At 33.4% G+C, this 15,926-nt stretch overlaps 1 protein-coding gene and 1 long non-coding RNA gene across 4 annotated transcripts in view; one reads left to right on the top strand and one right to left on the bottom strand.

Moving 5' to 3' along the window:
- The window catches only part of Arl6 (ADP ribosylation factor like GTPase 6), a 29,878-nt gene extending 17,920 nt beyond the window's left edge, over positions 1 to 11,958 (bottom strand). Inside the window, exons 1-5 of one of the 2 annotated variants that reach the window (XM_010644644.3) lie at positions 11,507 to 11,958; positions 9,056 to 9,133; positions 5,669 to 5,818; positions 687 to 748; positions 269 to 337 (exon numbers count right to left, since the gene is read on the bottom strand). In XM_010644644.3, the coding sequence (XP_010642946.1) occupies positions 269 to 337; positions 687 to 748; positions 5,669 to 5,791 (254 nt within the window). In that variant the 5' untranslated portion in view covers positions 5,792 to 5,818; positions 9,056 to 9,133; positions 11,507 to 11,958. The remainder of the gene's footprint in view (positions 1 to 268; positions 338 to 686; positions 749 to 5,668; positions 5,819 to 9,055; positions 9,134 to 11,506) is intronic. The other variant, XM_010644637.3, reaches the window with a different exon arrangement.
- Positions 11,959 to 11,999: 41 nt separating this feature from the next.
- Positions 12,000 to 15,926, top strand: part of LOC104876525 — a 47,448-nt gene continuing 43,521 nt past the window's right edge. For both annotated transcript variants that reach the window (XR_004518775.1, XR_004518776.1), the window contains exon 1: positions 12,000 to 12,172. This is a non-coding gene — a long non-coding RNA (uncharacterized LOC104876525). The remainder of the gene's footprint in view (positions 12,173 to 15,926) is intronic.

The raw sequence follows: 15,926 nt of genomic DNA, 5'->3' as shown, positions 1-15,926 counted from the left end.
ACTTGTCTATTATGGATGGTTTTCTTGACAAAATAAGACATTAAAAATGTTATTACAAACAATGTTAATAGACATTCTTCTATGTATATAAAGCTTTGCCCAATAGTCCTAGTCTTAGGACACTTTCTAAAGGTAAAAAGAACATGAATATTTATCCTGAAAAATAAACATTCTTATGCCACAGTTCATATGATCACTTGGATTTCCAACCATTAAATTTTACTAAAATATGATTATCTAGTTAAGCAATATTCACAAACATACTTACTTATAATAGTGTTCCCATAGATTTCTGTATCTTCCTTGACCTGACATATCAAACACTGTAAAAGACAAACTAGACGGGAAAAAAAGAAGGCCAAAAATAACTCTTACTTAATACTTTAAATTGTTTTTAATCAAATCATCATTGTCATACAATAATCATTGTAGGCCATTTTTTTCAAGAAAAACTTCTCTCAAATGAACTTCTTGATAAAAATATGATTTTGCAATGTGTAACATATAGAAAAAAGATGTTTTCTTTGCAAATGAGGGGATCAGAGTATGTCTGAATGGTAAGTTCTAAAAAATAAAGGTAGTGGTACAAAAATGTTACTTTTAGTAAAAGTAGGATTGATCAGGTATATCTAATATTGTCATTTTTTTAGCCACAACTTCTTAGTCACAGGGATAATGTAGATTACCTGGATGACTTGAACTTCTCTATGCTGAATCCAATAGTTGGAACTATATCTTGAGACTGAGCCTTCAAGAGAAAAGACAAAGTTTAGAAATTTGTCATTATCAAAGATGAATTTTTCCTCAAGTTAACAAAAAGCATCCAGATTTTCCATTTCTAAAATATACCACTAAGGAAATGACAGGGTTAAGCAAAATTAAAATCTTTGCAATAGGATAACTGTAAGTTCTTTTTAGAAGTCTAATGTTTACTAATAATGAATCTGTATAGCATGTAGATCTTAATTTACATTGTGTTATAGTAAGCAGTAACCAACAACTTAAAAGTCTTTACTTCGAGTCCATATATATAATTTTCTGGGGGTTTTTGTTTTTGTGGTGCTGGGTACTGAACCAGGGCTTTGTGAATGTTAGGCAAGCACTTCACCTGAGCTATGCCTCTAGTCCCATTTGTAGGACTTTCTAAACTTTCAACACATAGTTGCTGCATTTATTCATGTTTGGGGCTTCCCTTATGTCTGTATGGTCCCAGCTCCCTAGGAGTTAATTACTTAGAGAAAATAAAAAACAATCAACAGCTTAACAAAATTAAGTGTTACAAGTTAATGCAATTTGGAGCAGTGATAAATACAAAGAAATGGTTGAATACAGTATGGCAGAACAGAACTGGTATGGTGGCATGGGAGAAGAGTGCTTAGGAAAAGCTGATCTGATAAGATGACATCACCCAGGGATGAAAAGAGGAAAGGAACAAGCTATGACAAGTTCTTGGCAAAGTACATCAGTCAGAGGAAGTAGCCAGTGCAATGATTCTCTGCCAGGAAGGAACTTGCCTCCCAGGAAAAGTAAGCCTGTATAGCTACAGAGTACTGATAAGTAAAAGAGAAGTATACGTTGATGTAAGTTCTAGCAGGGAGTTCTGCTTGGAGAATATTGAAAGGCAGCAAGAGCACAGACACCTGTTGGGTGGACGATTTAGCTTAGTGGCACCATGCCTGCCCAAGATCATGAGTTCAATCCCAGTTACCGCAAAAAAAAAAAAAAAAAAAAAAGGAGAGAGCGAACACATCTGTCGAAAAGTCTAAAGGGCAATTAAACTGACAACCTAACTAATCAAATACTCTTAGCACTTTCATCATCAAAACTATCCATCCAATTGAATAAAATGTATCTAATTTCAAATTCAAGTACTCTGAAGTTAGGTATTTTTGATTCCTCCCTTTTTTTACATATCATTTATAACCATTCTTTAAGCTTTATTGGTTCTGTTTCAGTATCTTAGTTCTGGCCCTTATCATTCATTGCTGAACATTACATTAGCCTCCTAATTATTATAATTGGCTCTAATATTTTAGCCTAAGTTTTCTTAAATGTGATATATATTCAAGTACTCTGAAGTTAGGTATTTTTGATTCCTCCCTTTTTTTACATATCATTTATAACCATTCTTTAAGCTTTATTGGTTCTGTTTCAGTATCTTAGTTCTGGCCCTTATCATTCATTGCTGAACATTACATTAGCCTCCTAATTATTATAATTGGCTCTAATATTTTAGCCTAAGTTTTCTTAAATGTGATATATATTATTAAACAATGTCCATAAATAATCAGGTGTTTACTATTATTATAATAATACTCTCACTGATTTTAGTCAGTGGTATCCCCAGTTTTTTCCAAACTGCTACAAATTTAACTTCAAAAAAATCCTTCAGTTTTCCTTGTCACTTTTATGTCCAAATGGGAGAAGTAGAGGGGAAATTTTGCCTCACATAACTGTTTGCTATCTGGTAGTCCATTTCTGAGCATTTTAAATTCAAATAGAAAGACAGAGACTGAGAAGACACTAGAGCTTGTTCATCTGTTTTTTTTTTTTCAGTACCAGGGAATCGAACTCAGAACCTTGTGCTTTCAAGGCAGGCAGTGGCACAACTGAGCTAAATCCCTGGCCCGAACTTGTTCATCTTAAGAGTAATGTGTTAGTGAAGAGGGTCTCCCTAAAGAGGCATCCTGATTTTGCCTTTCCCTTTCTGAAAGTTGTCTATTCGGCTTTCCCTTCTATCTATTCTATGAGTTGCCTTAGTATTTTTCCAAAAATATCTTTATTATTTGTTTGAAAAAGATTATTTCCTGTCATTAAGATTTCAGCTTCTCTACAAACTTCCTTTTAACTTCTTGTTCTACTCACAGGAATAAAATTCATCAACTTTTCTTCTCCTCAAAGTTCTAGTGAAAATAATTAGAAAAAAATAGAAACTCCACAAATTAATCAGAAGAAAACATATGTGTACTTTCAGATTCATGTGAAACTAATATTCCTCTGAAGTGTCCCAAAGATAGACTAACAATTACTTTCTTTTGTTCTATCTAGGAACAAACCTATTCGGTCATTCTCAAAGTTGGACAAGGAAGGATATAAACAAGTAAAGAGTGTAGGAATGCACCATCTGAGACAATCTAGGGATAGATCAACAAGAGAAATAAAACAAGATTCTCAAGAGTGATCTTATTTGGTTTGTTTCATTACGACTGTTAAAAAGTATAACCTTGTTGCTATCATTCAAAATCCCCTGATCAAAACTAAACATAAAAAAACTCATCTGTCAATCTATTAATCTAAAATATATACTTAAGTGTCAAACATTATTCCAGGTTATTCACGATTCAATACTTAACAAGTGAAGTGGTCTCATATGCTGAGGAGAAATTTAATAAGTAATTTATAAAATAAATATGCAAAACAATTTCATATTTCTGGGAAGTAGAGGAAAATTAGAATTTTAAACAACAGTATATCTCTAAAAAAATGATAGCTGAAACTAAATTCCTAAAAAGAGTGATCAGATTAAAATGCTCTCCTTTTTCTAGTCATGAGTTTAGAAATATCACCAATCTCAGTATATTAACAATAAACATTAAGACAACTTAATATTAAATACTAGTCTGAGTCCAGGAAATAACTAGTTATCTAGAAATTGATCTTATCTACAAAAAAATTAGACAATTGTTCTATAAAATGAGAGGTGTATTTTGTAAGGCATTTCCTAATAGGCACTGCCTAATTGTACATTTTTACAATTGATGTACTGAATTTATTAGAAATCAAGTGTTAATGTGGACAAAAGCTCACACTTGACTCTTCTTGTGTTTAAAATAGGAAGGAGGTAACTGTTATACATAGCTGAGTGACAGAGTTCTGACAGTCCTTATGATGTCTGATTCAAGTAATTCTTTTTGTTTATTATTATCAACTACTCTGCTCTATCTATCTGAGACAGGATAGTTGCATCAAGATTAAGGGTCAGGAAGTGATATCAGAAAATAAGAAAACACTGTTATGTGAGCTTTTTTTTTTTTAATTGAGTTTATTGGTACATTTAGGGATACAGTACAGTTACATTCATTGTTGGGATCATGTACCTTTACATGGCAAGTCTTGATTCTCATTTTTTTCCCCTTACCTCTGTCCTCCCTTCACCCTCTCCTCCCCTCCCCATCTACAAACACTTTATTTTCATCTTTTCATTCTCTCACATTTTTTTCTTTTCCCTTTCTGTTCTTCCCCTACGTATCACACCTTCCCTACACCTTTAGCTCCTTTCCTCCCATTTCTAAATGTCAGTAATCTTATTAGAGTCTTATGCATTGTTGCAGAATATTCACACCAGGGAAACTATTTGGTATTTACACATGTGGGACTTATTTATTTCACTTAGGAGTATATCTTCAATATGTATCCATTTTCCTATGAATGAATCTATTCTCTCGCTCTTTATGGCTGAGTAATATTCCATTTTATAGAAAAACCACAACTTCTTTATCCAGTTTCCAACGGATGGGCAAATAGGTTGTTTCCAAGATTTAGCTATTACAAACTGTGCCGCTATAAACATGGGTGCACATACTTCTCTGTGATATGATTCTTTTAGTTCTCTTGGAAAGATACCCAACAGAGGGATGGCTGGGTCAAATGGAACCTCCAGTCCAAGCTCTTTGAGGTATCTCCATATTGATTTCCATAGTGGTTGCACTAGTCTGCACTCCCACCAACAATGGAGGAGGGTTCCTTTCTCCCCAGATGTGAGCTTTTTTTATATGGAGCAAGAACCCAGCTCTAGCTTATGCATCATGTATTGGATGTGCTAGTTTTATATCCATTTCAGTCAGACATATTATCTTCATACACCTACTATTTAAAATCATTCTGCCTACTACTATTGATAGAGTAAAACTGTCTAATTATCCCTAGAACTTAATTCACCTTTCCTTTTGTATTGATCCTATTCTAAAGAGGAAACTAAATGGAAGACATGCAACCTAAAGTAAACGACAAATTTGTAAAGCTCTTTAGGAAAAAATAAAAATAAAAAGAATAACTAAGTTAATAATTAAGATTCCATAGGAAAATGGATACATATTGAAGATATACTCCTAAGTGAAATAAATAAGTCACACATGTGTAAATACCAAATAGTTTCCCTGGTGTGAATAATCTGCAATAATACATAAGATCCTAATAAGATTACTGACATTTAGAAATGGGAAGAAAGGCGCTAAAGGTGTAGGGAAGGTGGGATGGGTAGGGGAAGGGTAATAAGGGAAAAGAAAAAAATGTGAGATAATGAAAAGATGAAAATAAAGTGTTTGTAGATGGGGAGGGGAGGAGGGGGTGAAGGGAGGGCAGGGGTAAGGGGAAAAAATGAGAATCAAGACTTGTCATGTAGAGGTACAAGATCCCAACAATGAATGTAACTGTACTCTATCCCTAAAATGTACCAATAAACTCAATTAAAGCTGAAAAAAATAATTAAGATTCATATACCTATCTTATATACTGCAAATCATACCTCACTGATTATTATTTTAAAGTACTACAAGAACAAAAGCATTTCATAAAACATTTCATAATATGATTATCAAGCAAAGTAAGTCTGCATATTAACTTTCCCGAGTAGCAAAAAATACATGAAACATCTAACAAAGATACTTACATTGGAAGGCTTCAGTTTGTTAATGATCGTTGTTTTGCCACTGTTATCTAGCCCAAGGCACAAAACATGAACCTCCTTCTTCCTCAGACCAAGCAAGCCTGAAAGTCTGTCTAACAATCCCATAATGTGATTCAAATATTTACAAAACAGCTGCAGGAAAATAAAAAAGGTGTATTATCCAAAGGTATCTTAAGTATGAAAGTATTGGTATGTGTACAAAAATTTAATAATTTAAAGACCCACAATAATACTCTTAAAAACTATGTCAATGTAGCTTTGCACTTAGTAAACAGCATAAGCTGATTATCAGAAAGAAGCCTTAACTGACATACACAGTGGCAGCCTATGACCCCTGTCTGTATAGAACAATGCCCTTGAAACAACCCCACTTCTCACTTCATTTATAATATTTAAGAAAAAAATGTGGTTAGCCTCAATATCATGTGAAGTCTGTCAACTAAAGCACTTCAAATATCTATGAAGTAGGTAGCAACCTTTCTGAGATTTGGAACAATATACAAGCAATGGGGTTCTTGTAGAATCTGATGCTGAAGATCAGAAAGTAGAAGGCAGATGAGAGTAGCAGAGAAAAAACTGAGATTTTAGTTACCTAAAACTTTATCTGAAGTCAGACCATTGTCATATTTTTCCATAATATGAAGTTATGAAAAAAAAACCCACTGTTTTTATTTGCTTGCTTGGTTACTTCCAGTTTGGGTAGGGTTTGCTATCTGAAGAAGTAAAGAATCTTGATGTATTTTAATCCTCATTTCCCCCTATCTTTGACATACATCTTGGCAAGTTACCATAAATCCATCTGGGAATAATGAACATACACATGGACAACTGTATTAACCTTTACTAGATATCTATTTTCCTAACTGTGACTTATCTCAAACATTTGCTATTTTTAAAGAGATATAATACTAGTATGGACAGGAAATTAATGCCAATTTCAGATTATAATTAAGTTTTCACAAATACTGCAAAAGTCACTTTTTTATCCTCTTCCTATTCTTTGCTCCACTGTGTCTATTTCTAGGGGGGAAAATCTGTATTTTGAAGTCAATTAAAAATGCTATGTTGTAACTTTATAGCTATTCATATCCATCTATAGCACTATTACATTTATATTTCAGGTTTCCAAATAAAAATTTTTAAAGAAGCTTGCTTGGCTCCATCTTCTCCCTCCCCATTAAATAGTACTAAATGACAAGAAAAGGAAAACATCAGTTTTGCCAACCATCAAGTGGTAGAGGTGCTGCTAAAATACAACTGTGTACTAAATATTTCTCATTACTTTCTGAATCTTTATTTTAAAAGTTCTCTAAATATTAATCTCACTTAATTGATTTATTATCATATTCATCCAAGGTTCTATAAATGTATCATCTGATACCTCCTTTTGTATCTTTTATTCTCTAACATCCTGGGCAACGCTAGACTTTGAAGGATATAAGACTATACCAACTTAACTTAGAGGAAGCTTTCAAGAAAACTGCATATCAAAGGAGGCTGTTAATTGACCTTTTGCTAAGGTTCCTTGGGACATCATTGCAGGTATGTTTCAAAACTGAAAAGCAGAAAAGACAGGGTGTTGTACCTCACTAGTGGGTGGGGCCTATAATATAGCCATCTTGCTCTTATCCAGGGGATGGGCTTGACTTCAGGTACTTGTATTTGAGCCAAAGGAATCAATATTTCTCTTCATAATAAAAATTCAAACCCCCATTCAAAATATTTCTTTGAATTTCAGCTGATTCTGGATGCTCTGTTTTAAATTAATCTTCCAACATAAAAAATATGTACTTCTTGTTTTTCATTTTCCAAAGAATTCTGAATATATTTTAAGACGTGTAAATACTTCTCATATGTTCCTCTTCTGGGCATTTATTATAAAGCACTGATTGCTAAAAGGCTGGTGCTTTAATGTTCATTTTTCATAGTATCTTTTATTTTGTCTTTCCATCCTTTTTCTGTGGATTGTTAAATACATTACTGAAATATTTTGGGATATACAATTTCAAATAGTTTTTCTAAAGAATATTATCATATTTATGGAAATTGATTTATAAAAGGAACTACAATGTAGCCTATATACATTTCAAGTTCTAGTAATCATAATTTTCCTTTTATAAGTTCTATGTATAAATGAAGGAAATAAAAAATAATTCAAGCCACTCCCATTTATTTACCATGTTCTAACATCAGAATGGGACACAGAAATTTCTCTATAGCTTCCTACTCTCATGGTCATAATTTTCAACCCTAGTTGCATTCTGGAATCAACTGTTGAAATCAGAATTTCTGAGAATAGGACCACAGTATCTGTAGGATATTCATAGTTCAGTATATTATCAGTTTTAAAACTTACACACTTTTTTTGATATGCAGTTCCCATTAAGAACTACTAGCTTACAGAATAAAGTACATGCAGTTTTTTTCAATGAGAAAAGCATAATAAATGTAAGTTTTAATGACATAGGAACCCTCAGAAAAAGACCCAATCTGTGAAACTACTCTATTTTAATGCACAGATTTGATGAAAAATGGACAGACTGTAGACATGTGACTGGACACAGGGCACGATCTAATGGTAAAGCCTGTCTGTGCAGGGTCTTCTTGATCTCTCTGTGAGCAATCTATTTTCTTATCTATGGAGCAGGACCTCCCTGAATGAGAATCTTCCAGGGAGAAAAGAGAAGGCAGAGCAACCTTTCTAGGGTTTATGTTTACTTTGGGACAGAGGGTTCTAGTTTCCCTGACTTGTCATGGGAAAGAGGAATTCTGATTTCTATAACTCTTTTCAGGGGAGCAAAACAGGCAGGAGAGAGAAGGGCAGAAGATCAGAGAGAGTTTGCTTCAGAGTCCCTTTCAAGAGTTCGCTTTTAGCGGCCATTTCAATTCCAGGAACTCAACATTCCAAAATGCCACACTGTACCCCAACACTATCTTAGTTATATCTATACTTCCAGTATTTTACTCAGAGTACATACTTAACAAATATTTGTAATATATATACTCAAACAGAAAAACTCCATGGGTCACACTTGGAAAACTGATCCTTTAAGAAATATGCCCAGGCACCTGTCTCACAAGTGCAAGGTCCCAAGTTCAATCTCCAGTACCAAAAAGAAAAGAATAAATATGCCTAGGGCCAGGGATTTAGTGGGTCAGTGATTCTGCCACCTGCTTCACAAGCTCAAGGTCCTGAGTTAAAGCTTCAGTACAAAAAAAAAGGCAAATTGTTAATTGTAAACATCTTTGTTTACACATTTACTTAGAAATATATTTCTACAGGTAGAATTACTGGGTCAAAATGTAATATTATTTATGTTTTGATAGATACTGTGGCACTGTCTTTCAGAAACTTCTATGAACACTTACCAACAGCAGGTGAGGATTTCAATTCTTCTGTTTTCTTACCAACACTGGGTATCATTAAATTTTTCAATATCTGCTAATCTGAAAAGAAAAACGTGGCACTGTAGTATTAGTTAAATTTGCATTTGTTTCACTACTATAAAGTTGAACATTTCAGAATTTAATTCCATTAACATTTCTTGTTTCATGAATTATCTGCTATATGCCAGTGCCTATTTTTCTACTGGGCTCTTTCTACTATTGATATCTAAGAGACCTTTCCATATCAAATTATTGCAAATAGTTTTAATCAGTTAAAATTATATTTTATTCTTATTTATGTTGTTTTGTGCCATACAGAAGTTTTAAAATTTATTTAATGATATCTACAAAATTTCATTTTTTTTCATTGTTAGGTTCAGAAAAATTTTCCTCCTCAATATTTTCAACCTATTAGCCAATACTGTTTTGTCTTTTTAAAGTTTCAGTCTTTATACTTTAAATTTTTATTTGCCTGAAATTATATGGTCTTTATTGTTGTTGTTGTTGCTGTTGTTATCACTTTCCTTCCTACCATTACCCCCTTACTAGTTAATTTTTTTCTTATTTTTTTTAACCTTCTAGCTTCCTACACGTTGGGTCTGTTAGTAGATTCTCTATCACTGGATATTCCTAATAGCATTCTTTGGAAGATGATCTTAATAAGTATCTTCAGAAGCATTTCAAGGTCATGCAAGTTTGGAAAATTTGGGACTTTATAAATTTGAACAGGTTCCTATAGAGTAATACTCCTCAGACTCCTTAATATACTAAAATTCATTGCAAATCTATAGGAGATGCATTAAGATAGCAGTAATTTTAGATGAGTATTTATTTATGGAAAACATTTTGGGAAGTTTTTTAACTGCACATAATTTGGATGAGCAGATTTACTCTTTTATTGATCCGTCTATCCCTAGATCAGTACTACACTTTTAATTCACATACAATTACAATATATTTCTTCATATGAAAATGTAATGTCCTCTTATGAGTGTTTTTTTCAAACTATGAGTGATTTCTTACAGTTTGCATGCTTTTTATAGAAGATTTTACTTAGTTTTAAAAAACAAAGAAAGTAGTCTAGAAACCTGTAATATTAATATTTCTATTAAATTAATATTTATAATAAATTATTTTTTTAAACGAAGGGAAAATATGCCATGAAAATGTTGGTAATTCTGGAGAAATACAAGGATAGATCATGTCTAATTTTTTTCCCTTTCTCCTCTTTCCATTCCCTTCAGTTTAAATTTAGAGAAGGTAAGATCTTGGACAAGAACAAGGTTTTCCAAAGGCTAATTATAAACTCTCTGAGATTGGTCCATATAACAAAAACAAACAAACAAAAACACCCGAGATTGAGAGAAACTAACAAATCAATGAGAAATGAGATCAGTGGATATTTTGATAATCACAATTCTGAACACAGGAAATAAGTGGGATTCAGAGTTGGACAACAAGCAGTTAATACAGGCAGCAGATGTCACAAAATATACTTAGCAAATTTTGATGTTCCAAGTTGTTTTACTTCAAAACTGCAGTGAAACTTAAATTTTTAAAAGAAACTTATAATCCTGGTTCGAGAAAAAGGTACAAACTTGATACTGCAACTAGATAGCATAAGCCAGTAAGTAGAGCACCACTACTGAATGGTTTAGGGACAAAATATGCCTTCAGTTTAAAATCTTCCTTTATGTATCTTTATGTACCTTATGACACTGGCAGAATTAAGACAACTGAGGAAAATGTTCTATAATGCACAGTTCCTGTGCTTGAATCAAGATTACTTTGGTTTAAGTATTAACCCTGCTACGAGTTGTGTGACTTTATGAGTTGACAGTGTTCTTCAATGACTGGTCTTGCATAGATACTAAGTTATTCAAAATCTCAACCCAATCTACCTTTTCAGTTACTCATTTACACACCAGCCAATTTTCCAGGCTGCTATCTGAGAACCAGCTTCCTACACGTTGCCAGAAAAGCCCAGAAGAATTAGGATATTATTTAGAGCTGTAAGCTAGAAAGGTAAACTGCACACTGAGATGGGAACCGAAAAAGAACACCCATGAAGGACACTTTGTAAATTTTAAACATATTTGTGGATACGTTACTACCTCATGTAAACATTACTCGACATTCAGTTTCTGATAATTAAATTTCAATTTCTGCATTTTCCATATTTTACAAAGGCCCAAACCGGGCACTGTTAAAATTAACCAACCAACTAAGCAAGCAACATTCGTTCACAACAATTCGATGCATATTTTAGGGTCGCTAGTACTCACCACAAAAATTAAATTTTCTTTTTCCACCTTTCATACATTAGAAACAACTACTCGCGTGGGGTTCAAAACGTAGGAAACATAAAAAGGAATTCTAAAACTGACAGGGAGGTGACCTCTGGTTATAAAACTTGAAGAAATAGGGCTATACCTGAACTTCGAGGACAGTACGGAGGGCCCAAGAGTAGGTAAGGAACCGGAATGTATGCACTCAGTCTTTCCCGCCAGTGGGATTGGAAAGTGGTGCCTCAGCCTTCTTCTCTACGCCTCCATAGGAAAGATTCCTTGCCCAGCGCAGAGCCGCCTCTACAAGTTAGGGGAACTGGCAGCTTCGGCCTCAGCCGAAGCATCAGTTGCTGCGGAGCAGGCGCTGTGGCGCGCGGTGTTCCCTTGGCAACAGGAGCTTCTTCCGGTCCTGAAGCCACACCTTTTCGGAAAGCCTGGCGATTCAGCTGATTGTGCTTTTATTTCTGGGGTTGCAAGGCTCTGGAAAAGAGCCATAGAGACTCCAGGGAACACTGTTACGGAGAACGTGAGCACAGGTGACAAGACGAGCTGTCGATTATTCTGCGAGTATTTGCGTAGTCACCCGTGGAGTATGATGGGAGTTGTAGGCATTCGCACAGCCTGCTGGGTAGCATCTGGCGCCAGCTTTCGCTGGGAGTCGGTTTCTCTACGCGGGTCGTCCCAAGTTCTTAGGCCTTCTGGAGGACCGCCTTGTGCGTGGAGCCAGGAAAGCCCGAATCCTAGCATAGTTGGTAGACACCGGCGCAACGTGGTGATAACTGCAGGAAGCAGCGGTGCCGATTGGGGCAAGGTGTGCGTCGCAGTTGCCCAACTGAGCATTACACATGCAGTACCCCGGTTCTGCTAGGCGTCAGAATCCTGGAGAAGGAAAACTGTTATCATAGTGAGGGGCGAGAAAATGGTCTAGAAAGTTGTCAATTACTATCTGTCGATAAATTATTTTTTTATCTATGAAAAATACAGTAAAAGCCAAAAAATATTATTTGGCAAAATAAGTGTGCTTGTGAACCTGGTTCTCTGCTGTTTGGACCTCTTGAAAGATTTCCACCCGGCATAATCTCTTGTGAATGATTAGTCTCCAGAATCAAGTCGACTGGTGGTCAGGATAGGCATTAAAAGTCAAAAAAATCAGCCATGACCTTAAAGTGCACTCGGATTTTATAGTAGTTACAAAGGATCCTCAAATTGAAAATATTTAAGCTTTCCCCCATATTTTATTTTTACTGTTCCAACAGCCAGACTATAACTGCAGTCATTTTAAAGATCTACTATTTTTTGCCAGCCTATTTGTCCAGACGCACCAGCCTTACCTCTCAATGAATTGCTTCTATGATTGTAAACGTTCCTTAAGGATGTTTCTTTCATTACCTATGACTATAAAACTATTTTTCCTTTCCAACTAAACAGTTTTATGTTTACTTCACTACTTGTTCTTTAGTCCATTCATTAATTTGGTTTATTAAACTACTAGTGTAAAAAGACGAGAGAATTTTGTCAAAGTGACGATGAGAATAAAGGTTGTGCATGTATAATTCTAAGTTTTTTTTTTCTTTTGTTGCATTTCCAAATTTCTAACTGTAGTTATTTTTACAGTGGAAAAATATTTTGGGGGGCTGTAACTGTTTTAAGGCAGAAACAAAATGAAAACTGCCAGTTGCATATACAAATTATTGACATTTAAATATCTTCTATAAATGGAGAATAAAAATATACTGTTCTTTACTGTGTCTACAATTAACCCCTCTCTTTGCTTCAGCTTCCTCACCTTCAGAAAGATACGTTTTCATCTAGTGATTTTCAAGATTAAAGAGATAACACGTGTAAATGTTTAGCATATAGTAGGTGTTAAAGGATAAGCAGAGATTTTACATTCCAGAAAACTTTCTTAGATAGACTTAATTTTTCCCGTTTCCTATATTTTCTCCTCTAGTTTGAGTTCATTTACTTTAACCTAGTACAAAACATTTGTTGAAAACGGAGGATATAATAGGTGGCTCCAGCATCTGATTTAGGCATATAGATAATTCTTTGACAATAACAACACAAAAAAGCTAAGCAAATAGTTATTTTTATGTGTGTAATGATGTGATGGGCTATTAATGTTAGAGATGAACTAGCTATCATGAAATCTACTCAATAATCTAGAAAATATCAATCTCCAAAATATTCACCAAAAAAGTAAATATTTCATTGGTTTTAATTTTTTTTAAGTAAAATAAAAAAGTTTACTCCATCATTAATCTTCTGTTTTGCCGCTTTGTCAGTTGAAACTGCTTTCAAGAGTAGACTTTGGGCTCAGCATGACATATTTCCAATATATTTAGATTACACTTTATTATGAAAATAATAAGCTTTCAAAATAATATATGTTTTTTTAAAACCTACTTAAGATACGTAGGTCAGAGAAGAGAATTTTAAGTACTTCCTAATGAGTTTAATTTCATACTGGTTTTGGAACTGTAGTAGGAAAATACGAGATACATTGAATGCTGTACCATTCTGATTAATTCAATATCTCTTAATGTATTTTGTTATCAGCAACTTTTATAAGAATATAAAAAATTGCCAATTTATAATTTATTGAAAGTTTTTAAATGAACACTGATGCTTGTGTTTGAAGAGTTAAATATGGGGTGTTATGTCTTTTTATCATCTGCAATTTGTGGGTATTCCCTCTACTTTGAACAATTTATTTGAAATATTACAAATATTTTGCTAATAGAAAATCACTGCAAAAATCTGTACTACATATTTATAGTGATTTGTGAACTTGTGTCTACTTCTTAATGTCATTAGTTATTTGAAAAATTACATCTATGATTTTACATCCAGAATTACTAAAGTTCTAAACAGGATCTAGATTTAATAGACTAAATATAAACTACATTATGCATCATGCTCATCAATACAAGACTCAGATTCAACCACCAGAACTGTAACTTTTATTTACTAATAGATATTGTAATAAACAGGCTTACTCCATCTGTAAGACCCTGATAACCCCTCTTAGGAAATCATAGAAAAATAAAATACAGTAATTAGTAATTTGTACTTTGTACAAAAATCTTTTTATGTTGCTCAGCAGGTAGTTTTGCTAAACACCATATTCTTTCAGCAAGTAGATGACATATGTAATGCAATTCACCACAAACAATCTCTCATGTTGAGAGCTGAGCATTCTATAACACTATTAAGTTGTAAGCATGCCAGCACATGAAAATTTACATGGAACATCATAATATTATAGTAGATTTTTTATAAGATGAAGGCAATACTACTTTTAAATAAATCTGAAGTACTTTACTGCTCGAGTAAAGTAGATAATAGGTAGATTGCAGCTCAGTGAACACCCTTTTACTATACTAATCTCTCTACCATATTGTGATTGCAACCAGAAAAGAGAAAACAGGCTATGTAAGGAACCTGAGTGGAAAGTATGTATTGAAGCTCTAAATGGTGATATACCAAGTTGAAAAAAAATGTGGTGCTGCACTTCCTTATTCTCACAGATATTTTCCTCACCTTTTGTAAGAGAAGATGGATAGTGCTAACTCCCTAATTAATGATAAGTAAGTTCATGTCAAGTTACAAATACATAGTTTAAAAAATGTAGAAAGGAAAAATATTTTTAGCTGCAGTTTTTATTAATTAAATATAGCTCTAGGAGGGATTAAATTTCTCAACCTAGACAAATCTTATCCAAACATTTTATAGAAATATGCTATTTAGTATTAAATCTTTTATATCTTATTTTGTGTGCACCACAACTTTTGAAATTATCTGAAATTCAAAATAGCCATTTAAAATTTGATATGGCCATTTAAATATATAAAGTGTCTAAATACACACGTATACATATATCTTTATGTTTTGGGCTCTGATAGAAGAGCAAAATAAAGGAGAACAAGCTTATTCCATAATTTACAATTCCATAATTTACAATAAATACATATTTTAAATTCCTGCATATTACATACAGCATATCCAGAAATAATTCAGCAAGCATTATTAAAAGGTCATATCTTCCAATTAGTGTAGAGGGGTACAATGAACAATCATCTTGTCCATTTGTTTCTAGTAAATGACAATTGACAGAAGGTCTTGACATTTTCCATACATGAAAAAAATAACCAATAGAGTTTTACTTAGATGAATAATGTCTATTTGCCTTTTTAAAAAATTCACATGGGAGTTCAATACTCTCTAAAATAATATTTGAGACAGGTTGAATATACATTTCTCAAGTTTAAACTAATTTGTTATTTTTGGTTTTGAATTATAACAGAATAGCCACAAAATGTTTGTCTTTTACTCTGTAATAAAGATAAATAAATAATACAATATAAGACATATCAAAGGCATTGAGAGGTCCTTAGTCTCTACCTTATGAAAAAACAGACTCTTGTCAGAGTACTTGGACAGCAAAATTTTAGGTCATCCAATAAGAGGCCTTACTACATTTAACAAAAAGATGCCTTTGAAATATAGTTTTTTCCTATTTTGCATCACACACATGAATACCCATTATATATTATATATATGTA

Source organism: Fukomys damarensis, unplaced genomic scaffold (assembly GCF_012274545.1).
Source record: "Fukomys damarensis isolate Sample0158 unplaced genomic scaffold, DMR_v1.0_HiC HiC_scaffold_24, whole genome shotgun sequence".
Lineage (NCBI taxonomy): Eukaryota > Metazoa > Chordata > Mammalia > Rodentia > Bathyergidae > Fukomys > Fukomys damarensis.
Note: the sequence above shows the minus strand (reverse complement) of the source record. Positions and strands in the feature narration are given on the sequence as shown.